The sequence below is a fragment of the Dreissena polymorpha genome, chromosome 2 (genome assembly GCF_020536995.1).
Source record: "Dreissena polymorpha isolate Duluth1 chromosome 2, UMN_Dpol_1.0, whole genome shotgun sequence".
Classification (NCBI taxonomy): Eukaryota; Metazoa; Mollusca; class Bivalvia; order Myida; family Dreissenidae; genus Dreissena; species Dreissena polymorpha.
The window spans coordinates 91,577,647-91,604,694 of record NC_068356.1 but is presented as its reverse complement, the minus strand read 5'-3'; the positions used below and the strand labels follow the sequence as shown (position 1 = coordinate 91,604,694).

Below are 27,048 nucleotides of genomic sequence, written 5' to 3'. Positions count from 1 at the left end.
AATAATAATAATAAAACATGTATATCATCTAATACTAGAGTTAATATTGAAATGCAATTATCTATATTTTTGGCAATAATAAACATAGCGTGTTCTATTTTTCTATACTATAGGATATGTCTATTTTTACTCTTTCTAGACCATATTCATGATGAACATATAATTGTTACAAATATCTATAATATAATAAATAATTTGTAAATTAGCTTTTTCTTGTGTTTGATACTAGTTTTGTTAAATCCTCAAATCTTTTCTGTGTTCAGTAATATCCCACATTGTGGTTCACTTATTTTGCGTATTCGGTTATCTGGTTTACCAGCCCGATTCAAGTTTCATGAAATAACTGTTTACAGTAAGCGTATATTACACGGAATCAGCATATATACAAAACTTGTAAAGAATTGACACATAGCTTTGATTTGGAAACGTTGTTTCGATACTTTTATATTGATTTGATTGCATCGGACATTTGAAGAACTAACTTTTTGTTTAATTAACGAAACTGATTTGCGGGTATAACCATGTTACCATTTTTATTGGTTTCCGATTTGAGAAGTTAAAAACTTGCCGACGATGGAATTATGTTAACAATTGTTTTAAAGACAAAATTTATTGAGTCCGCAATCAGAAGATTCAAAGAAGATGCTAATTTCTCAAATCTTGTATAAAGTAGGAATGGATTTGATATTTGTATTAACTTCATTTGATCGTGCATCAGAAAGTTGGCATCTTATTGCTATAGTGCATATCAAACTTTTGAGTAATTACATTGCAATCGATACGAATTTAAATTCTAATTTAAATGTATTTAATTTAAATAACAATCATATGAGGTAAAGGAGTGCTGTACATTTGTTTGTTAGTGATTTATTATTGGCTACGTGTGAGATTCGACGCGTCATTTAACCGGTTTTATCCGCGAATGCTTTGCATCGACAATTCCAAGACAGTGACCCCATCTTTAATCATTTTATGTTGTATGTAGTTTTGTATTTATCTACCTGCATTATTTAGAAATGTGTTCACGTGCCTTAAATAAAAGACTTACGAGGGTTATAAGAATTTGTATCCTTTTAATGTGTGTGGATTTTCTTCATTTCTGTATATTGACATACCATCCGCACATTGCCACCATAAATTTCGACAAATACGCATTGACTTATGTGAAATGTCAAACAAAACACACATGTGAACGTACATGGTTTCACTCAAACTATTGTATGCACAATTTGTAGGGAAAAACAAAAACACAATCATAAATGTTTAGTTTGAGTACTTTTATTTTGTGTTGGCTTGTCATATTTCATTTCGCAATCACGCTTGTATTACAATGGCCTATATTGTAATGAAACGACAACAAGAAAATACATGTGTTTGCTTACTTACATCATTTAGATAGTCGGTTTGCCATCGTTTAATTATTCTCTCAAAAGCATAAACAAATACTACGATATAAACGAGTAATACATGTAGATCACTTAGTCCTGAACATACACTGGCAATACTGCATTAAACGATATTATTCATCAGATGCGATTTATCATACTGATAATGCTGTCTTTACAAGTGCACCAATGTTCCCGAAAACGAAGTGTATCTGTAAGCATCTGAATACAACTGAGAATTCGAATATGCTGCTTTCACCCAGATTTGGTCGGACACATCAGCCTTGGTGAACACATGCATCGACACACACGGGTACGCAGTACTCCTCTCATTGAAGGAAGCCCTTTGTAACGTTTTATTTTGATTTACAATTTCCAGCCAAATGTCCTGTTTAGCGGGAATGCAGGTCTGAACTGCAAAGGCATACAGTCCAGGGACCGACACAGTGAATCTGCCGGTTGCCGAGTCATATCCTTGACCTTCGTTCACCTCCACCACTGTGTAAACGACAGTCTGCCCTTGTGATACAGATGAAGATCCTGCTGGTAACCGGGCGTAGAAGTATATCACAGGGATCACCAATTGATCTATAAATAAAAGGCGCATACTGTATAGTATTTGTTTTTCAGTTGGCATATTGAGTGTATTGTTGCACAACACATTAACATTTAAATCTCAAACGAACACTATGCAGCCTGGAATTTCAACAAATATGAGACATGGCAAATATACAAAAGAGTTATATTGCTTAATAAGAATGATACGTAAGTTGCATTTGACAAAATGTACAAACACTTATACATGAGTAATATTTGAAAATGAATTGCATAAAAGTGTAATTTCATACTATGCACATTATGCTACCAACAAAACAAAACATAAACATTTACAGAAAATTATTGACTTCAATCTCAAAGTCTAGTCAATTAAAACACGCACTCGTAAATTTTGTTCAATTACTGTGTCAACACGAAATATACTTCGACCGTATATTGATTTGGCTTTTATAAGAACAGTTCAACATTCACAACATCTGTAATAAAATGTCATCTTAGTTTTTTGTATGTATCGAACACTGAACACTTATATTATTGACAGAAAAACACTAGTTTAATTTCGACACAATTCCACATAAGTGTTCATTTAGCGATCCCATTTACACACATATTTATAGAAATACAAAATGAAACTATTCGTTTAAAATAATGCAACCGTTGTGCGTGGTTAAACGTTTAATAATATACAGTTTGACTCCTTTTATAAAGACATAGGCAGTTGCGGATGTTCTCTTCAGCTTTAGATTGCTGATCAGTTCATCACACAATTCTTCGTGAGAGTAGCAAGTGCTTTTAATTTGTATTTCAATTTAAGAAGTTTTCCGCAAGTTATATCCCACCAAAATAAACCCACTTACTTAAAGAATAAAGTCCGGATCGTCGGTCATTTTCACCTTTATAACTGATTTAGTCAGACAATAGTTTGTAGCGGACATAAATCATTCACATAGCATTATTTATGATTTTTAAACATGTTTTCTGATAAACTAAGTTTAGTATTATAATAACAATTAACATAAGGCGATTTCTGATACAAATTGCGTTAAATAATTTAATCTAAAGCAAGTGTTATCATCTGACTCTTATTGTCGATGGAGCATAATAAATGACATGTCCTGAATTTTGTTTCGTATTTAAGAAGGTACATAAAAAGTCAACTTAATTTGCGATTTGTTTTCAAATACATTGGTTGTGCTAAAATGTGTTTTCAAAATAAAAGTACACAACTTATGTTTTGTTGCAGTAAATAAACATGTAAAATACCACTGCGTCAATACTTAACGAAGCATTTTCACGCACCCAATGCATATGTTTTAAAACAACATTCCAGAATAAGCTCAACATTGAACGATGTCGTCAGATTTACATAAATGTCTATTCTTCTTAGGACCTCCTATCTATATTCAAAGCTTACCTTTCATTATCTTGGTTTCTTTCTCCATCTGTTGTATGGCCATTGACGTGTTTGTCGTCATCGAAGACAGTGCATTGGAAATATTCAACAGGCCCCCTTGTATTGCATCGTCCAGAATGGATTTCATATCTGATTGCGTCATTTGCATAGCAATCTTTGCAGTGGCTAGCTCTGTCTTCACTTCAGCATTTGTTTGTCGGATTTCCGCAAGCAAATTGTCCATCCTGTTCAACACACTGAATGTTCCTGTTCTGCATGGATTTTAAAGCTAGGCAAGCGAAACATATCTTAGTTTTATGTAACATTACGATTCTTTATTTAACGAGTTTGCTACTGAAGGGGATTTTGACTGATTTTACATAATGTCTCTATTTATGATTATTATTCATTACGTTCGTTGAAAATAAAACCTAAACTGGAAAGAGAATGCCTTTACAATAGCTGGAATGTTCTATGATACCACCAGTTACAGTGAAAATACCAGTAACCGTATAATGGTTCAATCCCGGTTAACCCTCTTTGGTTTAAAGGTAACGTGATTCTGAGTCTGAGTCGGCGTAAGAAACTATAAATATTCATAAATCATTATATTAAAAAATAAAAGTGACAATTATATAACAGAAAGTTAATATATGAGCAAGTTTATACAAATATATGCCAGGCATTTGTAAATGAAATTATTTGACTGTAAGTCCTTTTCAGAATAAATTCGGAATTGTAGTTTATTATTCAACTAAAAATATGATCAATTTACTTTCAGATTGGAACCATGTCATTTTACAAGGATGCCCTATGTTTCTCTCTACAGTAAAATTCGCGTACGTTTCTCACGACTTTGCATTTCAAACACATGTCAACATTAAATTTAAAAGCCTGGGAAATGTCAGAAAGTTCAAATTTCAAACGAAACCCAGCTGTCAGAAAGGCAGTATAGTTAATTTCAGCAGAACACATGTATGTGGTTTCTTTGGTTCTTGCGAAGCTGATTAAAAATGTGTGGATCATTTTATAATCGTAAATGAAAGACCGGGGGTATTTTAGTCGTTGTCAAAGGTAAAGACATAATTTTAGCAGTACGTATTTACGTTTCAGATTAATTTGAAAGACGATTTTCCGAAGTTATGCATGCTTAATGTGCGGTACTCCAATACGAATAGTAATAAGTATAATTATTAAATAAATATCTCTCAAAATGTTGATAGCTCGGCCTTTTTGTTGGTTTCACATTTTATGACCAACGACGAAAGGTTACTATAATTAACCTTTGGACTTTTCAGTCATACATGTATTTAACTCTTCATATCTTACGGTACAGCATTGGCAGATATATACATGATTTTCACATTTTGTTAAACTTATCAAATTTGAACGATTCTTTAGTAAATGAGTTTACTATTGAAGGGGATTTTGACTGATTTTACATGAATGTTTCTGAATATGATTATTATTCATTACGTTCGTTGAAAATAAAATCTAAACTGGAAAGAGAATTCCTTTACAATAGCTGGAATGTTCTATGATACCACCAGTTACAGTGAAAATACCAGTAAGCGTATAATAGTTCAATCCCCGTTATCCCTCTTTAGTTTAAAGGTCACGTGATTCCGAGTCTGAGGCAGCGTAAGAAACTGTAAATATTTATAAAACATTATATTCATAAATAAAGGTGACACTCATTAAAAAAAAATCAATTCGAACACAAAATGGAAACAAAAAGGTCAAACATTTAAGATTGTTTTTGCGTATACCTTGAGTATTTATTTTTAACCCAATATATTGTTCGTCGGGAAAGGTAAAATAATTCAGGGATCAGAAACAATACACTCGTAATAGGCGACAAAACAAATTACGCTAAAGTTCGGTAAAGTTACAAAAATGTCATAATACTATTTGATTTACATCTTATCAGCAAACATACAAATACAATTGCATTAATTTTCTTTTAAATTATCACAAAATACATACACCATGATAAATTGAAATGTCCATTGATAATGCGAAAAAGGCTGAAATGTAACTAAAACGATTTTGTTTTGAAATATACACGTACATTGGTTTAAGTTTTGAAAGCGCTTAGTGCGAATTAAATACATTTAATTTATTGCCGATATGACAAATGCACTGAGACAGGTACTATATGCAATTTGTTAATGGTGACCTAACAATTTCTTGTAAAATGATTACAATCCCCAGACACGATCTCTATAGAGAGGTTCATTTTCTTATATAATCATTATAATTTTTATATATAACCAATTACAAGAATTTAATATAAGCTCCTTTTCTCTAATTACGCGTTATTGTGTCGTTTATCTCATTTTTGGTATGTAAGTGTTATTTTTTCAACAACACGTATTGATATTAATTTCAACGTACTCGATAACTTAATGAATTCCATTTTGTTTTAAGTTCAACACGTGAATGTGTTGCATTCCAGAATGGTATTGTCTACACTTACAATGACACAAAACGGGAACTAACCCTTTTGCAAATATTGTTATTACCACAATAACCAGTACTTAGCCATACAATATTTTATGATCAATATACTTTTGTTTTATTTCAGTATAGTATATTTGTAAGATAGGTTCCTCCCAAACTTTTTAAATGGTGAAGTGTTAATCAGCTTTAAAAGGACAAACATAAAATTGTCTTTATTATAATTTTCACCGCACTATTCATAATATTCTGAAATTAAACTGTGTAACAAATGTTCCTGTGGTTACTGGTCTATTTATCCTTAAATATCCTTAAAGCATGTTTGGTTTGTATATAAAACAATTATCGGATTATCAATCTATTAAATAGTTGAAACATATTCATTCAAAATATACATTTTTATAGAGCTAAATCGTCATAGACTGTGGCTCTTTTCAGACCAAATATATAACCTTCCCCCCCCCCCCAGATATTCCTCCGAAATCATATTCGCTGACGAGAAACATGTAACGAACATGAGGCAACACATGAATCGATAATTATTATCAATTAATAAATAGTAGCGCGCGAACGATGTTGTAATTCTAATTAACTAGCAAAAAAAATTCCAATAGATATCATTACGAAATAGTATTAATCATTTTATTCTAATCCTGCTTTTTTCAGCTATCATTGCATAGCGATTTATACGAGTAACATTTTGCTTTCAAAGACATTCTTAGTCATAAACAGAACTGATGTAAATTGTCTTGACACTTCTAATGCAAATACTCGTTTTTTGCCTTTGATTTCTTCTGTGGTCATTAAATCTTGAATGCTCTTTAAATAATATGAAATATGAGGTTGAGTATCTAGTATGTAACTATGCTTACATTTTGCAGTTCGCATGCTTTAAACGGTAATCTATGCTTTTCTGTTAAACATGCACACTCTTTTCCATCTCATTGGAGTCATTCGGTCTGGGAATATTTACAACTTTAAACACGATTGCGTGATAAAATGGTATAGAGTTAACATAAACTTATCCCCCAAACTTATATTAAGAACACGTTATTGGCATTCTTTTTCCCTAATGAAGTTTATAATTTGTGTGTAACATTTAAAAGAATCCGAAACCCTTTAGTACCGCTAATTTAAAAAAAAGTAATTTACACAAAGCAAAACGAACACAGAGTTTTGTGCAATTATTGAAGCATAAGTAGAAATTATATTGTATAAGGAAACCTCGAAGAGGATTGAAATGTGTTTTTCAATTGATCGTTTTCCAATTGTTATCACAAACTAAAAGCGGTAATATGTATACTCCACACATCGATTGAAAAACAGAAAACATAGCATACACTATTTTGAACGAAACCATTACGTCGTGCAACACACCGATGTATTGGTTATCTCGAAGTCAAGAGACGCTGTAAATTGCTCCTTTGAACGGACATCCCTTTGTTCAAGAGGAATAAAAAGTCGGTACATTTACTTTTTCATCACCCATCCACATTTGAACACATGTAAGACAGTACACTCTGCTTTAATAAGTTCTTTTTTATGACTTTTACTGAATTAAAGACTCAACAGTATACATATTGTATGTTTGCTCAAATTTTGTTTTTATGCCAGTATTTATAAATTATCTTCATACTCAATAACATTTATCGGACTTGAATACGTTACATCACTTATGAATACATGAGGGAAGTTAAATAGTTTTGGGAAAAGCGTATAGACGGATGCAGTCGTTCCTGATAAAACATCGAAGTCATCACATCGCAACCTTCGACAAAACAAATGCATACATGATGAATCATCACGGCCTAACGTCCATAACAGACGGACATCTTTCTAAGATTCATGGATAATAACCAGATTACTTCTGGATTTATCCGGAAATAATTAATGTCTTATTCGTCCTGTATTTGTTTATTAACAACATTATTATACCAATAATACGAAAATACAAAACAAACCATAATATTTCATTGAACACGCATCTTGGCGAAGGTAAGTGCTGTATATTAGTTTCGCTTCAAATGAATCCCTTGCTCAAAGCATGCATCAGGCATATAAACACCTCTTCACAGTAAGCATTACGTTAAAAGGTAATAACTTCCAAAACTGGTGATTCTAGAGTAATGTACTAAATCAAAACATGTCAAAGTGAAAAAGCTAAACTTATCTACAAATGCAGAAATTAATTGGCATATTGTCATTATAGGTTATCGTGCTATATTTCTGTTGAAACATGTGTTTCAATTAGTATATGGATGCTGCCTTATGAATTTGACTTATATGAAATCATATCGGAATTGCTATGAATTTATTAAGTTTTTATAATAGCAATATTACTGTTCGTATAGAGTACCGATGTGTGAGAATGGTTTAAACTTAAAAACATTACTAAACCGTAGATGTGTTTATTGATCCGTATTGAATATGTAAGTGAATACTTGGTTTTAATAAAGAATTGTGGATGTTAATAAGAAAATCTTTCCTGAAAATGTTCGTATATTTTCAGTATGATTATGCAATAAATATGTGGACAAAAAAAAATCAATTGAAATCAATCAAACATACTGTGAAAAACTATAATGTTGATTTCGCAATATGCATTATATTTTAAGTAAACCGTATATAGGTATTAAAAGTATGATATATAAAGGGATATCGGAAGGCAGACAAATGCGGAATGATCGAAAAACTGACCCACTCAACAATGCTAGTGCTTAAAGTTTTAGTTATTTCATTGAATAAAATAAACAGTTTTAGCACTAACATAGAATTATATGTATACAATATAGAATTACTTAAGTAAAAAGACCAACAGTGCCTAGAAATAATTGCACACTTCACTACTTGGGTATAGTTCTTGCAATGTGAAAAGAACGATGACATATTCGAAGAAAAACAGATTTAAATAATAATATATTAGATACAATGTGTTCTAAATTATTCTCTGATACATTTGCAATATATCTTACTTTCATATGGATTCGCTCGGCGTTTATTGATAAGTGTAAATTATTCTGTTGACAAAGTTACAAGCCTTTGCCATAAGAGAATAATCACCCTCGACGCAAACGCAAGACCTTTCTTTGAAACATGGCAGTAACATTATACTGTTTTCCTGTATGAGTAATCTCTAACCGACAGAATTGTCAGCCTAATTACAACTTAAAAGTCCGCAACGACAAGAAACAATATTATTAGTTTTGACTATACATAAAGCCATCGTGCTAAATGAGAGCTTTGCAGCTACCTAATGAACTAAATGAACTTTGACCATTTTTTGTCTTTAATTCAATCTCCTGGAGGCGGAATGCTTGACTGTTTTATCGACCCATTGGCATTTGTTTCATTATCCATTATGGTGCAATACTTTCATCGGTAACTTTGTATTATACGCTAAATAACGGCGCCATTAATGTAAATTGAGTTCTTACGACACAGATCATTTTTTAAATTTTCACAACAATAGCACGTCGGCAGTGCGGCGACAAATGACTAAAGTGTCACTGTAGCCAATCATTTAGATTCTTAATATAGCAGAAATGAAATGACGGGAAAATAAGTCCATTGTCCACGGTAGAGTTTTCATTTACAAATGAGACGGGTAAGAATGCCATTGAAATTGAGAGTGTGTTAACCTTCTCGCATTGCCAGTGTCATTCAAGCACAACTAAGGTCTACACAGTGCACGATGACATGTAATTGATGCAATTTACTGATGAACACATGTTGAAATTATCATATACCTATTTTGAATACTTGAACTTATGCTGTGTATGCTTAACGATGATAATTTAAATTTAGTTAGACTGCTTAGTACCGTTCTTCTAGAAGTGTCTTGTTCAGTTGCGACGTCAATGCAAGCTGACAACAGTTTACAAACTATCATTAAAATAAATGAAACATATTTTATGCAGTTACAAAGGCAGAAACTGTGATGACAAATAAGTATTGCATCATTAATGTTGTGTTATGCATATGTGTTATTTTGGTTACACGTATATGTTTGTTTGTCACTCAAACAACGCTTAACTTGAGGATTGATGACGTCATGCACACCTTTAGAGAATAATAATATATTTCAAGGTTGAAAGAAACTATACATGGACAAAGTTTCGGTGCATATTCATCTCATAAGAAATATAGAAATTATAACAATCAAATTCATGCAGTTATACTCTTGAAAAATAATTATAATGTTAAAGTTAGTTTAAAAATACTTAAATATCAAAATTGGTTACTTTTACTATTCAGAGAAAGTATAATCACATTAAATTTGCATACATGTTTTGCAATCTTTAAAATTATTTGCGCATTTATTGAACCGTAAAAATTGTATCGAACAATAACGATATTTTGCACAACAGTATGAAACAGAAAGTTGACATATATACATATATGTAATTATTGAAATATGATAAGGTGCATTATTAAAGCAACCAACCATGCCGTGAGTGAAGATCGATCGCCCATGCCTATCAAATCCTGTACAACTGTAGTTGCAAACAGTCAAGTTTGATATTGGGTATCAAACAGCTTGAACTTGAAAGAAGTCGCCGCTGTCGCTGGGTTAAAAGAGAAGAATAAAAATTTATCAATGTTCTTAGAAAACATATCCCTTCAATAAACCACTCTACGAAACATTTGAATATCAAACATTCAACTCCGATCACCTACCTGCTATGACTCCTTATCACCGCTCGGAATGACAACATTAATTCGAAGATGCAAATGATACAGAATGTCAGTATCAATTGAACAGTATTGCAGACGCCCTGAACATAGTGTTAGGTATAAGAATTTCCGGTGCTTCTGATACAACGATTACGATAGACAACTCCAGAAGTAACATTCCTTAGAAGACGATAGCGTTCAGTCAAATAGAGACACTGTAATCATAATAAGAACAAAATATGTTGCCTGGTTATGTCGACATACACAGAAGCACCCCTGACGAAAGTCACATTACCACAGCTTAAGCCTAACGCTTCATATACATGAAGCATATCCATGCTTGAGATGGAACATAAGCCGTGGAAAATGTACTTACCGGAACAGATAGATCACACGCGCTCAAGTCGTTCGTTCCAGCCAGGGAGCGTCGCGCCTCCCAAGTGTAAGACTCGAGAGCACATAGGAACTTTCAACCAACAAGTGGTGTGGCATTGATATTTTTATACTTGATTGCATATAAATCGAGAATATTATAACAATGTGATTGTCGTTAAAATAATGTATTGAGTTCTTCAGAGAAAACTCAAATTAGAGATATTTGGACAAAGAAAACGCACGGCGGGAGTGCTGCGATTTATTACAAATGTGTCCTTGCATCCTATCAATACTAGTCCAGCGGAAATCAAGTGACATAAAAATGAGAGTGGTCGGCGGCAGGGATGTTATTTAAAAGTACCACACGTGGTTGTTTCGGCTTCAGAACAAGCCTTTATTATCCAGACGTTCACCTCATATCAATAAAATAGTAATTCAATGAGAAAATCTGTAAACAGAGAACAATCTCTAAGAATGCCATTTCGAATCTCATTTTGCGTTCATCACAAAATCTTGTTCAAATATGATCATATTTTTATGACAGAACGACGCCTTATTATTATATAATGTTCAAGTCCCAACATTTATTATTTGAGATGTTTCCAGATCGATCTCTTAATGCAGATCGTTTGAACGTTCTATTAAGATTGTAAACACAAATCAACAAAATTTAAAGGAAAAGAACACATGTGTTGTCTACCATCAAACGAGTAACAAATTTCTTATGAAATCGCTAACGATATAATCGGGGGGGGGGGAATTAGAAGCTGTTAAATCTGTTCGGTTTGATATAAAATGTAATACATGATATACGTATATTTATCGAATTAGTTGTGGTAGTGACATTTACTGACGTTATGGTAGTGACATTTACTGACGTTATTTTCAGCACACCCTCTTCAGAATGTTGTTTTTTAATATTTAACTTTTAAAGTCAACGACATGATCTATATGTACCGATGTTTGTCGCATATTCAATAAAAAAGCATTAATCCAATAATTGCAATAATGTCGTTCAATTAATTTCACTCTGATGTTCTTCTTATAACGGTAAAAAAGCAAACGTTTCTTGTATTTCCCAGTGCATATAATATGTAACGAAGATAATAAAAACAGCCAACTATTGACACTAACACTTACGCCCATTTTATTGCGTTCCAAAACACACATATATCATATCAAATATATCTCTCTACAAGATAAGGGGGCATATTCTGCATAGCATACGTCATTACAACTATAAACTATATCAGCTTCGGTCGTTTCCCTTGGTGAAAGCATGCTAACAATAGACGTCGGGTAACTTTCAACTGAGTTGGTGATAACAATATATCAGTTAAATACATTTGTTATAGTTCTATGCATAAGATGTGTGTTGTTTGGTACCTGCTCCAACTTTCAACTGAGATGTTAATAACAATATAACAGTTAAATACATGTTTAATATTTTGCTGCATAAGATGTGCGTTGTTTGGTACCTCTCTGACCACAATCGACTTCGGATCAAGGTTACACTTTCCATTAGCACATAAACATACCACGTGCTTTGCATGTATACGTGTTTTCGACAGGTCAGACAGGAACCAAGCATTGTAAGCAGTGTTGTACTATAATTAATGTGCTCCATGTTATCCACATTAGTATCCCTTTATATTATTCCGTAAGATCAATAAAAAGTGGCGCAATGTTTACTTTTATGTGATTTAAAATCAAGATTTGCGCACTCATTTCAAAGTTGAAATCAATTGGAGAGTGGATAAAATACTTGTTACATATAAAATTGACATTCATGATGAACAAATTTTCCTCAATGACTAATCTATTTTATTGAATATGGGTTACTTTGCATTCGAAAAAAAAACACAAGTTTACTGTGGATTCTTCCCCTAGACATATATGTAATAAATTGAATAATATTTTTTCTATATATTGTTCGTTGTTATCTATAGCATCAATGCGCACACAGCAAATACATGTAAGAATGTAATGTTACGGAAAACTATTATGCGTTTTCTTATAATTTAATACTATCATAAACCCGACATTTGTATTACACATCGAATGAATAAATCATTTACAGCAGTACAGATTTATATATCGACCAGGTGTTAGCTACTCTAGATTCATATTCAGTTATGATATCTTTTTTAAACAATTTACCATGATTCCATTGAAGCATTTGGGATTTCAAACCATTAGTCAAAGAGAACAAATTCTACAACGTGAATCGAGTAATGCTTTTCATGTGCAATCCGAATTTTAATTACCGTAACACTTTAGATCGGCTTTAATGTCAATCTTTTTTTTGTAATTAATTCATTGGTAAAATTGACCTTTACATCTTCAGTGAACAAGACAACAGATTTAAAGCATTTACAACATTTTAAACATTCAAGATACGCCTGATGACTTATTAAATGTAAAAAACAACCACAATATAACCATACGTATAATACCAATGTTTATTTCCTTAATCAAAATCTTCCTTCTATTGTACCCCTAAATTTAGAGTTTAATCACATAATGCTCAAAATATGCAACACAATTTAATGTTTTCTTAATGTTATAAGTATAATGAGTACTTCTTTTACAGTCACTCCGCTTAACCTAACGTAAAGCAGGCTAAATATTTCCTAGAATCGTTTTAGGTATTTTGGGCATTAGGCAATTTTCAGCTTTCAATTAAGTAACGTCCATGAATGAGACCTATTCTATTCAGAGAACGTTATTGGTAATGCGTAAAGGGTATATTTATTTATCTCCGCTGATGTCTTTCATAGAACGTAAATACTTTCCGTGACAAAACAATTTGACGGCAAGAAACAGCAAAGACTGACGATTTATATTAAAAACAATGGAAGATCCAAACCACTAAACAAACCACAATCATCGGTAAACGTTGAATACACTTAAACTAGGAAATTGCCAGTAAAATATAGTCAGTATGTTATACTGCAAACAGCACGTGTAATTTATTTTAACGCATTTGGCGATGCATATATAATACCAAACACACCTCATTGCATAGCAAGAATTCGGCCTGGGATTCGAGTTCATGTTTGTACGGACTAAAGGTTGTGTTTATTGTATACTCGTATTAGTGTTCATAAAACAACATCAACACAAAATTAAACTATATTACACAACTCGCAAGTGTACATGTTACATAAATTATTCCATTTAATATATGAACACTACACATAAACATCTTTCTAATCACATCCCTTATTAAGGGGTGTTGCTGCAGTTTTGCTGATTTTTTTCCACCAAACAGATTTTGTTCAAAATTTATATTCAAGTACTATATACAAATACTATATGAAAAATGAAATAAAAATATAGGATCACCGGCCTTGTTTTTATTTTATTCACCATTTTATAACATGTACTTTTTCATTTAAACTGGAAAATCTCTTATTGCCACAAACCAATTAATAACCTATGAACTAGACAACATATAGATATTATATAAGCTGATTTACATACAATACCATTTAATTAAACAACACAATGCCAAAAACAAATGGAGAACACAAGTTAAATTAAAAAAAAATAATTTTTTTTTAATGTTTATGTCATCCCAAAAAACATCATTTTTTTACTATTTTTAACACCAAAATGTAATTAAAAAAATTCTGTCAACTAGAATTCTGCAAAACAGCTCAAATATGTTCATCTACGTGTTGTCATCATAAATAAACACAAATAAAAAAAGAGGGTCACAGCACTTTTAACCGAGATTTTTTGTTTTAACTACTGTTTTAACTATCCCTACCGTCTACGTCAAATTTTATAAAAATACATCAATTAGGCAAAACCCAAGTACCGGTACATAGATTGTAAGAAATATGCATAAACATTCGAAATTGTTTACAATCTTAACTGGGATCACAACAGCTTACCAAAAGACATTAATAAAAAACAATATTTAATCACAAACATAATACATACAGTATCAAACTCGACCTTAATCATTAATAACTTACATGTACTTGTTCACAGATTTCGGCTTGTTTTGAAGTTTGTGATTAAATGCTTTAAATCGATAAATTTAAACGACATGACTAAAAAGCTCCAATATCAAACAAGAATGAAATTATAGAAATAAAAAAAAGTAAAAAAATTAGTTAACCCCACCTGGGATCAAACCACTGACAATTGAATTATGCACCAACTCGGTCATTTCTGATGATACTGATAACAAAAATATTGAGTTGTGATAATAGCATCATCGATGTTGCTATAAATTTTTTATCGGATAAATAAACTGCCGCAACACCCCTTCATTTTCCGGAACTTTTTTTATTGTACGTGTCAAGTTAATCATTGATCCACTGTTCTCTGAGGAAACGAATTTACAACCAATTTAAAAAGAACCTGATATTTTTTATGTTAGAAGCTCGAGACAAAGTAATTGCGTTACATTGGTCTGCTCTTTTAGAATAACTAAAGAGGTTTTTACCCGTATTAAAACGCATATGTTTGTATTAACAAAGACAGATATCTTACGGTTTGCGTCTTCGAAATATTGCAGGTAACGAATCAGCGAGCGTTTGTACTTATATAATATAAAGTTAATATCGCGATTTGCAATTGTTGCTCTACCATTTAAATACCAGGATCATGTTTGACCTCCCCCCCCCCCCCATAGAATTGAAAAAGATGACCATTTGGAACCAAAATAGTTATAACTAGTAACTTCTATTTAAATTACAAAGCATTTTAACAATATTATCTAATAACTGATTTCCTCATCCATTAACACATTATTATTACTTCTGAAAGTGAGTCGGACAGTTTTCTAAATACATGGTAAGGTCTGCGGAAATATCCTTGTCCTGTTTGTACTCTTTGTAATCATACATCCTGAGTCAACACTAACCATCATAAGAAGTTGAAATATTAAAACCACGCACTGGAATTATAAACCAACAATTTGACTTCAAAGATGCTGTCTGTCATAACAGTATGTTAAGTAAGGCTGTAAAATTGTATCTACAAAATATTATGGTGGTGTTAAAAGGTAAAGTTGACGTAAAATGTAAACTTAAAGGTAGCTCATTGGTTGAAGTTTTCATTTTGTTTAAGCTTATATTTGATATTTTAATACTTTATAACATGGTACACATGTATTTGAAAGTTACTGTCGTTTAACACAAACGTAAACTATAATTTTAAAAGTTTTTTTATATAAGTTGATTAAACAATACATACAGAAATCAAATGTCAAAGTGGACATAGTAAGCATTCAGTGTTAACAAAGTAAATAGTTTATGATTAAACAAAGTAATAATATATTTCATTGCAACAATACATACATGTATTATTAATTACTAGAGTGTTAAACCAGAATAACCTAACAACATTCTCAGCCGTATGTTTGATTGTCAACGTGTAACATTCTTTGATCGTTGGAAACAATTAAAAAACATACTTTCCATTGTAAATTGTACCATGGTTTTTATTAAGGCGTATTTTAAACTATGCACACTGCATTTATAAATATAAATGTAATGCACATCTTGCCGAAGTAACGACTTATGTACTGCTGTCATGCATTTAAAACAAACGCGGGTTATTAAAATGGTATGGATATCACATGTTCAAGTTATCATGGAAAGCATTGCATTTGGATTTGCTAGCACACAATTCATCGCAACCGTTGTTTAATTTTGGTGCTTTCACTTCATTTACACTTATATTTGTTAATGCAGCATCAACATACTAAAACAATATCCCGGAAAGAGAAAACCAATCCATTTGAATATGAACCGTACTTTCGTTTGACAACTGATCATGCATGTACGATGTGATACTAAATTTAGTTTAAGTGCAGATTCGCTCATACGACACAGACACAATTTTGTTTTACGGATCATTTCGGCTTACAGGACTCACCAGTCACGTAAAAAATAGAATATAAAATATATTTTTAAAAACAACTGGTAGCAAGATGAGTTGCAGATAATTGGTCAGTAACCACATTTTAACTAACTCTTTTGACCTGTTAATTCTTTTCAGCTCAATCCAACTGTGAAAAATGCCCATAATATCACTTTAACCGATAATTAGTACGCTTGTTGACCGATTCAATTACTTATCGTATATCGCATAACCTATACTAAGAAAATATGTCCGATTAAATCAAATTATTGTCAATCAAATATTTCTGGATTTTGGAATCTCAAGGCAATAAGTCCTCTGATTTTCTTGGAAATAATAGCGGAAATTTAATCATCCCATTCAACAGCGCTCAATGCGGGCATAAAATCACTATCTATATCGGCCTGGCAAATGATGACTCTTCAGGCATGTGTAACTTATTAAATATGGTCCAGGAACGATAAGAGTAATGGGAGAAAGATACTATTTATTATATAGGTGTAAAGTCATATCGGGTAATTTATATTACATCTTATAAAACGTTATATTTCAATAAGTGAAATATTTTGAAATATTGAAGTCACACGCATTACAGTGGTTACAAAACCTCGTTAAATCAAACACATCAAGACGTTAACTACTAAAATATTTTAGCAACGTTCTCTGATTTTAAACATATCTGGTATGGAAATAGAATGCAGTGGAATGTTTTCTCGAATACGTTATGGAATGGGTAGCGAAAAACCTGTATTGAAAACCCTGTATTGAAAACCCTGTATTAAAAACCGTTGTGCATGATACTGTGTTCTATATGGCAATTCACGTGTTTAAAATATGTAATCCATTAAGTAAAAATCACATCATGCTGAATATTGCAGTATATAAAAACATCGGTCGATAGCAGATTAAGTTTTTTAAAAATATTAAAAAATAAAAGAAACGCTGCATATCTCGTGTTTATATTTCAGAAAGCTTCAATAATCTTTATACTCGCCGGTATTTCATTTCTTCTTGCAGACAGCCAATTTAACCGAAAAACAAACATGATTGCTTTATGTCAGCGACATGGGAACATGAGATTACGTTACGTTTCTCCCGAGATAAAACAATTTCGCACTTCAAATAGAAGTGCTGGATGTGAAATCCGAGAAATAATTTAATTTGCTAGAGCAGCTTTACTATTAAATCACAATATATATTGAACAATTTTTAAAATTTTAAATATCTTCACAATGTATGCTCGTTGTAATCACATACTTTTCCTGAAATATGAGTCGTATGTGACATTCAGAAAAGTAATCTGAATCTCCAGAATTAAAAGAAAAATACAACATAAAGTCATTAGTTTCGAACGACGCAAACTTACGCATTAATTGTTGTTTCTGTGAAATAATAACTATTTGTATGGTAAGTTTTTGTAAGCACTTTAAACAGGTCAGCTCCGTTAATACATGTAATTGTCATTTTTTTTTGAAAACCAAGCACACTCAGAAGTAAGTTATTAAATCAATAGACAAGTACACTGGTCTTACTAGGTGTAAATCCAAAAAGCTGCGCGATGAAACTATGCATGTACAAACCGAATGTTATGTTCACGTTGTTTTGTTATGCTTATTAGTGTTTATCCACTTCAAAGCCGATTTCATCTGTGATTCTAAGAAGCGTTCGTTTTTTTCTGTAATCAACTCTTTTGAAACAAAGCGCTCGCTCACATGGTTTCTAGTAAAGATCGTTGCGACTCTGTCGACTGATTATTGTTGATATTAGTTTAAAAACAATGGAACTGACTTGACATCTACCGATTTATATCCACGGGTAAAAAGGCCCTTTCAGATTGTAACAAATAATACACCGACCATGTGGTTTTTAAATACAAAACGAGTGCTGCTTTTGATACATTCACATTTACTGTGTAGTTTTCATGTATAACAATTAATGAATGCGAATAAGTAAATACGTATCCGCTATTTTAAGTGATTGCCACCTATTGAAAACTATAAAAGGTTTGAACATTTCATTGTGCAACACGAATATTTTTAAAATGGCAGATATAATTATTAAAATATATTATAATACTCATTAAACACATATACCATTCATTGTGCAAAATGCCTTAAAAGCGTTCTTAAACAGATAATAAGCACAAAAAAAATTGGTCGGCATATAAACAACAAGAAATATAGTATTTGTTTGTGTAAGAAATGTACCATAAATACTCGCGAACACTTCAATTGGACAATAATATTAAATATAACTTTAAACAAGATGTGTTTGTGAAACACTATGCCCCTCCATATATTTGACCTTTGACCTTGAAGGATGACCTTGACCTTTCACCACTCAAAATATGCAGCGCCATGAGATACACGTGCGTGTCAAATATCAAGTTGCTATCTAAAATATTGCAAAAGTTATTGCCAACGTTAAAGTTTGACGCAAACAAACCAACAAACAAACAGACAGGGCAAAAACAATATGCCCCCAGTATAAACTGGGGGGACATAAAAATAACGTATAAACTCAGAGAAGCTAAAATGACTATAACTTTATAATCCTATTATACACAGTTACAAATTTGGTATTTTACATGTTCCTCCGAAAAAACTGTGTGCACCGATGAAGTATGCTTATGTTTGCGTCATCATTAACAACGACATGCGTGGTTTGTTCGACATCTACAATTGCATTGTCCTTTGAACAAGCAATGTTGCAAATCATACTAAGCGAATGAGCATGATCTACATGTAACCAATTAGTTAAACCAGTTAATCATATGAACATAACACAACACAGTATTCATTTCTGAAAAAAAACATGGTTATTTTATAATCATATATTGTGAAACAGATATACACATTTCCATCTATGTGAATAATTGTATCACATACTAAAATGCAAGTTTATTAATGCATTAAATTATGTTGTGTATATTTGAATAATTTAGCTATACTAAAAAAGATTACATGTTAACATCGACATAATACATATTGCATATACAATGTAAATTATTTACAACAACCGTTCGAACGTTTCTGTTTGCAACAACTGTTAATAGTAAATTCTTATTGAAGCGATAGCACACCACTGTGTCTTATCTTTTCATATTATTTTAATACTCCGATCAGGACCAATACTTATATTTAATATTCTAGATTATGATATACAGCTTATCACACTTTTTGTTTTATGGATTCGTTGGACTCGGGAAAGACTATTGCATACAAGTCTTCTTTCTTGAATATTTAAAACAAATACTATTTTATGACAATTTTGTATCTTTGATTATAACAATTAGTGTGGGTAGTCTTAAAAAAAAGGAATGTATGAAATGATAAACGATATGTAAGTATGTCATTAACTTATTTAAATGATGAACACAACCATTTATTAAATGTTTCATTTTTTGAATATTTAAGTTGACATTTGAAGAAGACAAAAAGTCACAGATGAGATGACAATTGCAGTACTATACAATGGCGTCGTTGCTAGATTACAACCGTCGTAGTCACACGTTTCCAAGCAACCGTCGATGTCCTCGAAGTTATCGTTACCCTTGGCATCGAACTCAATAGGTCCACAATGACTGCCCCAGTCAGACACTGCACACTGTCGAATCAAAATCGATGTTCCGTCCACTTAAAAGACACGTGGCAATGTGACTGAAAACTAGCTAATTAATATAAGAGAGACCCAGATGACCTGCTTTTAAACTGCTTGCTGAAGACATTATTCATAATTATATTAAACGAAATATGATGAATCTTAATTGTGAAATTCGATCGACTATGTAGCTCCAGGTGTCAGATGAGGTTGTTGTTTGAGGTGTACATATGAAAGTATAATAAGAATGTGTTTCAAATACATAAACAAACTACAAATTCGAATTAAATAAGTAATTTAAGTAAGTATACCTTTCTCTCTTGATATACAATTTTTAAAGACAAAAAACTATCATTAGGAACAAGATTATATTTAAGATCAGGGAACAACAATCACTGTTTCTTTTACCCACTTATCCAGGACATATATCGCAGAATCTTAAGAGATCGGAATAAATTAATACTGGCAGCTATGAATCGATACTTTAAGATATGACCTGAAAAAATGATGTATTCATCTATAAGTTCTGCATGTCGCATTTACAAGGATACCAGGATTAAACTTTGAAATGAAATGATTATTTCAATTCAAGCATCCAAATGCGCTCGTTCTCATAATTGTTAATCATATATTTGACATCGAGTGAATTTTGTTTTCTTATATTCATATAATTACGTAATTGCAAAGAACTATATCAAAACGGTACGAAACGTTCGACTTGTCCAGTACAACAAGTACAAATACGCGACAAAAATAACGACTCACTTCGTTTGCCCTTGAGCTTGATACAGTAACTGCCTTTCCAATAACCGGCCATGCACTCCCGGGCAATCAAGTGCTCAGTGGTGATGTCCCGAGCAAACACATCCTCACATTCCTGGTGGTCACCTTGGAGGGAGGCACAGTGGTAGCAGTCAATGGCGGCCGCTGAAAGAGACAGGAAATCAATTTCCTGAAAAGCATTTTATAAGACGAAAGCATAGACTTTAGGTGAATAAGTCATGTTTATGGGCTCTGGAAGAAAAGGCCATTAAGGTTAAAGAGTTTTACTAGCAATCTTTAAGAATAAAGTAAAAATGAATAAAGTAAGAATTAAGTTATCAAGGCAATATCAAAAACAGTATGTTGCAAGAGAAATGTACCAATAAGCATAATTACGGCATATACCATAAGCTTCTAAAGTGGTTACAAATATTGTGCATAAACGTCTTTCTAAATGTTTAGCCTCATGGTTGACATATGACCAGAGGATATTTGGTTATAAAATGACTTTAATATTGTGACTTGCAAGTACCCGATATAATACAGAAATTGCATCGTACATGATATAATAACTAATGTCTTTACATTTCAGTTCATGTAACGTATGTGTGATCGTTCGCATTGTCGGCCAATACTATGCAGACCAAATAGCATACATACACTTAAAGTAGGTATTGACACGCCCAAATACATGTTTATTTCAAATTATGAAAACATTGCATGTTTTATTGAATAAAATAAAAGTATAAAAAAGATACACTTATCACACGTTTCTAATGAAACAGGTTTGTTCAAGAAGAATGAGCGTGTCCTTTGTTTTTGAAAGATGAATATTAATCTGTCTTGGCAGACTTGCCGATGAAGATATTTTGGTGAATTCAATGTTTCAAGAAAGAGTATTAAAAGGGGCCTTTTCACATAAAAAATAAAGAAAAAAATTATAAAAAGATAAAAAGTAAACCTCAATAGGGCTCGAACCACTAACCCCTGGTGTCCTGGAGTCAAAAGTCAACCATTAAGACCACTCGGCCATTCGTGCTAACACTTAAATGAAGTATTTTATAGCTTATACAAGCAATAGTCGTTGCTTCACAATATGTAACGACCACAACAGAACTCTCCAAATTATTCAATCGTTTCGCGTTGCAACGCTTTATAATTTTCAGGTTTTGTAATCGTCAAAAGATGCATATACTGGCTCTTTTAGAGCTTGGTAAATGTTCAGTATTACTGTTTCCTCACAAATATCATAACTAAAACGAAAATGTTCGAATCTGAAACAATATTTTTTCAATTTTGTGAATTTACCAAAACGTGAAAAGGCCCCTTTAACTACAATTTTTAAATGTTTGTTAAGTATGTTGCATGTTACGTGAACTTTCTTAAGCCTTCAAGTAAACGGGTAGTTAGTTTCGCGTCTCAGAATCTTGATTTTGCGGTTGTATGTTAGAAACTATATGTAGTTGCCAGAGTCTCATACTTGTAATGATACAATAATAAAGATTGTTTTTATGGTTCGATAGTATATATAGTGACGTCGTCAAATACAAAAACTAACAACACTTGCTTAGAAAATCAGGTGAGAAAACTATCGTTCCTTCATTTTGATGAACATATTTTCCAGTCAAGATTAATATCTGAACTAAAGACACAAACTATTTTTTTTAAACAACAACACACAACTGCAAAGAAAAGTTCGGTTCTGGATCAAAGGTCCGTCTCGCGAATGTATCAACATCTCGGATTTGCATGTGTTTGCTTGTATTTCTGGTGGCGTTTGGGTTTCTTAACGTTAAGTTCTAACAATTTACAAATCGCTGTATAATTATATCAGTCTCAATCGAATATTGCATTTACGACACATAAAACTGTTATTTGACAAGATGTTACAGTTTTAAATATTTTGCTTGTGTTATCATTTACATTGGACGAATGCCTGTGTTTTGTGACATTATTATGTAGGGCCATGCAAGGTTTTTTTATTCGGATAAATATAGTTTTACATGTATCTCCATCTCTTTCACTACAAAGGCGCAGGCGTTTAATGTCAATCTTAAAGCATACATACGTGTGTAACATACGATGCGTTTGTTTGGCACATCCGTTTTGACATAGAAACAGATTATCACGTTTATGTGCATTTACAGTTTTATTTTGCAAATATTTTGTTTTAATTCCATCAAGTCCGTATTTAAATTTGTGTCTGTATAGATCTGTTTTGTTTTTAATGAATGCAAAATATTTAGCAGATTAAAATATCCGTTTTGCTCATGCGACCAATATACACGCATATATAAATCTTATTCGTTTATTGTCACGCACGTGCTGATGTTAAAAGGAATAAACTGAACCGATTGATGTAATATGTGGAAATGTTTTTCTTGAAATTCTTTGGAAGAATGAACGACTGCAGAGAAAATGTTACATAATTATAAGTAATGCTAACATTTATCTTTATTATATAGAATCAGTGTTGTCTTACAAAAACTTATCAACATAAGGGAGGTTGTTAATGCGAACAGCTTGATTATCAAACACATATCTTTTCAACCAGAAAACGTATGTTGCACGAACATTGATTTCAGTTCCTGTATTTGTTTTACCGAACCGAATGGGACGCTGGTTAAAATACATACATATTGACTTCGAAATACATACATATTGACTTCGATTGTATTGTATTTTCCTGGCGTCATTAATTATTCACAACTGATATATATGCATCATGTGGGGTGTTTTCGATGAATGGCACACATTTTGCTATTCACGGATCGGCTGATAACACTTGGTCACATGGTTTTATCGAAGCTTCATTCAGTAAACCAATATGTATCGTTATGGAAAAACTCGTATGTAAAATACATATACAACATAAGTTATAACTGCACTGGGTCAGCTAAAATTGCATGACTGTACTTAGTCAGAGACAGTTAAGCGAGTGATGCATTAAAGCGCGATTGCGTTTAACTGAACAGATTTAATTGACATTATGTTGATATCTGTACCGGAATATGTTAGACTATATGTAGTGATTGAATCTTTATTTGTTTGATCCTACATGTACATGGCAATACATTTACAGGGCAATTATGTATAAAAACTGAAACAGTGCAATGATATGTATTATTGTCCCCTACCGGTGAAACCGGATGGGACTTATGGTTTGCGCTCTGTTTGTCCGTGAGTCTGTCTGTCAGTCAGTCAGTCTGTCACACTTTTCTGGATCCTGCGAAAAATTTAAAAGTTCTTCATATTTTTTCATGAAATTTGAAATATGGAGAGATGGCAATATGGAGATTATGCACGTCATTTCATTTTGTTCCTACGTCAAAAATTCTGGTTGCTATGGCAACAAATATAAAAATCTGACAATGGCGGAGTTTCATCGGTAGGGGACTATATTGCTTGACAATAGTCTTGTTAATGTAAAATATGTTTGGCTACAATTCGCAGAGTGTTTATCAAGGTTATATTTATGTCATTGTTATTGCTATATGTTTTCATTGTATGAGCGCTATTTATGTATTTCATAACTAGCACATGGGTAAGTAAATGATAAAACTATTTTTGCTGACCTGATAGTCTGTTCACTATACAAAATAGTTTATTGGTTATAGCATCATTAATTGTTGCGTTATCAGGCAACAGCTTTGTAGAAAATCAATTTAAGGTTCAAAAAATAGTATTGGTTCAGACCACCCGACCTACCCTATTTTTTGCCCCCGACCCTAACGATTTGTTTGGTCCGCGGAAAAAAACAACAGCTTGCGATGTTATTCGCCGGTGTGGTACGGTACGAGTTTTACCTATAGGGCATTGTATCCGATAACGACAGATCCATTCGTCTACGCTTTATATACATGGCGGCGTCTACGTCTCTAATGTTGGCGATTAACATGGCAAATTCTGACCACAAAAAAGACTGTCATGTAATGAGGGTTAACACAATTCGGTTCCCAAGTAATAGATTCATACCAAAATATTTGCTAAAAGTCGATGTTAACATGGTTAACACCGGAACTGAAGTACTGAATTATTCACTACTAAAATTGTCTGTCAGTGTTTACATTACCTGGACGTTTGCAGTTTGGTAGATTCTGTTCGAAACACTGCTTATTAAAACAGGAAAATGTTAGAGACGAAATCATCAATGATAAAATATCTGATGTCTTATGTCTAACACCGATTGGAATTAATCCATCAACTTACTTCAAAATAAGTCAATATTTAGCGCATCTCACTACTTAAATTAAAAATATATTTTTAGCACAATGCACATATCTCTCTTTTGTCCATCCGTGACTTTTCTGAAATTCACCAGTGACTTCCAAATTCGGCCTTATATTACTAAATTAATACTGTTTACTTTGCGACTATTTTCGCGGTTTGTATACATACTCAGGACCTGAGTGCACTGTTATGAAGTACACCAAGACCTAGCTAATGCCTTACATGGGTCTCTGTGAATCCACTCACCATGTCACCATGTACACATGTTACTGACAGAATTCGCAAAAGGCAAATATGTACTACAAAACAATCATTTGAATATGTGTTAAATGTAATATCTTTGTGAATATAAAAAGACATTGTATTTATGGATGAAAAATGAATACATGACGTGTTCTCTTTTGTGAATTCTGTACGCAGGTTAGCATTAGTACATAGGGGGACTAAAAGGCAAAAGGTGCATAAGGAGCTAGGAATGATTAAATGATGAATAATATACAACGACTAAACACCACATGTGCAATGTTAATCATTTGGTCAGTGTTTAAACAATCATGGGTGCATTAACTGACCATTTTCACCCTGAAATCAGTCGACTTGTAAAAAAACTACCTACCCTCCTACATTTTTCTGGCCATGTTCCCTGAACCAAGACTATTTTTTTTGTTTGGCCTAACCAGATAAAGATTTTTAAATCGATAGAAAATGAGGGAAATGCGGTTTTAGTAAAACATAATATTCGTGTTTATATCATCAAACATTACATACCACATAATAAATGACGACTGTAAATAAACAATAATACAATTATGTATTACACTTACAGTATTCTGCTATCAAAAATATGACGGATACCATGACGGTAATTGCAATTGAAATTACTGCTTGTATTTTTACAAGATATTGCACAACGATAAGTTGCACTGGATGTGTCTCGTATCATCACAGCGTAATGGAAACGTTCTCGAAAGACCAGTGTGTGCACACTAAATGCACACTTGTTTTAATTATATTATTGTATAAAATTATAAATGTTCAATCCAAGCATATAAACCTGATCGACCAGAAGCAGTCCATGCGACATATTTACTTATATATTTAATGTAGATTGTTTGGGGCTAAGCAATGTTTAAATATAAGATGATCAATCTGTCCGGCGTATTTTTATAATTAATAAATGACATGCAGTGAAAGGTATATCACATACCTATTTTTTAGGGGAACGCACATAGTAACGAAATTCAGGACAAGTTATATCGATGTTGTTTTTGGAAAGCAAGTTAATTTATTGACACGCAAGTAAAATCATGGCATTGTTTCTTAACAAAGTAATTACGTGTATAAGTGGGTTAATGTCTTAAAATTATCTAATGCATTATGCACGCAAAGGGTTTAATTAGAGTTACAATAATTTATGATACAAATTAGAACCGTAAACGAGAATTTGGTTGTAAAATTCACTGGCGAATGTTCATTGCTAGTTAAGGATCAATTTATAGAGATTTGCATTGACAAGTAGGGATTTCGTGTTGGTGATATATTCTGATCGTCGCATAATATATAACACTAGGGAAACTCTAAAAGCGGATAAACACTTGTCATTAGGAATAATATTAATGAGGAAGAGTTCACTAGTCTTCCGATTAATTAATCTGTGGCAAGATAAATATGTACATCATAATTGATCAGTAAAAGCAGCAAAGCCGTAGTCTATACGAATTTCTATAA

The 27,048-nt window shown here is 32.4% G+C and overlaps 1 protein-coding gene across 1 annotated transcript; it reads right to left on the bottom strand.

Moving 5' to 3' along the window:
• Positions 1-1,262: 1,262 nt before the first annotated feature.
• On the bottom strand, positions 1,263-25,569 carry LOC127869900 (uncharacterized). Its single transcript, XM_052412558.1, has 6 exons — positions 25,543-25,569; positions 21,094-21,280; positions 20,226-20,363; positions 10,241-10,289; positions 3,358-3,581; positions 1,263-1,973 (listed from the first exon to the last, which is right to left on the bottom strand). The coding sequence occupies exons 1-6, from the start codon at positions 25,567-25,569 to the stop codon at positions 1,561-1,563; spliced, it is 1,038 nt and encodes a 345-aa protein (XP_052268518.1). The 3' UTR covers positions 1,263-1,560.
• Positions 25,570-27,048: the final 1,479 nt, after the last annotated feature.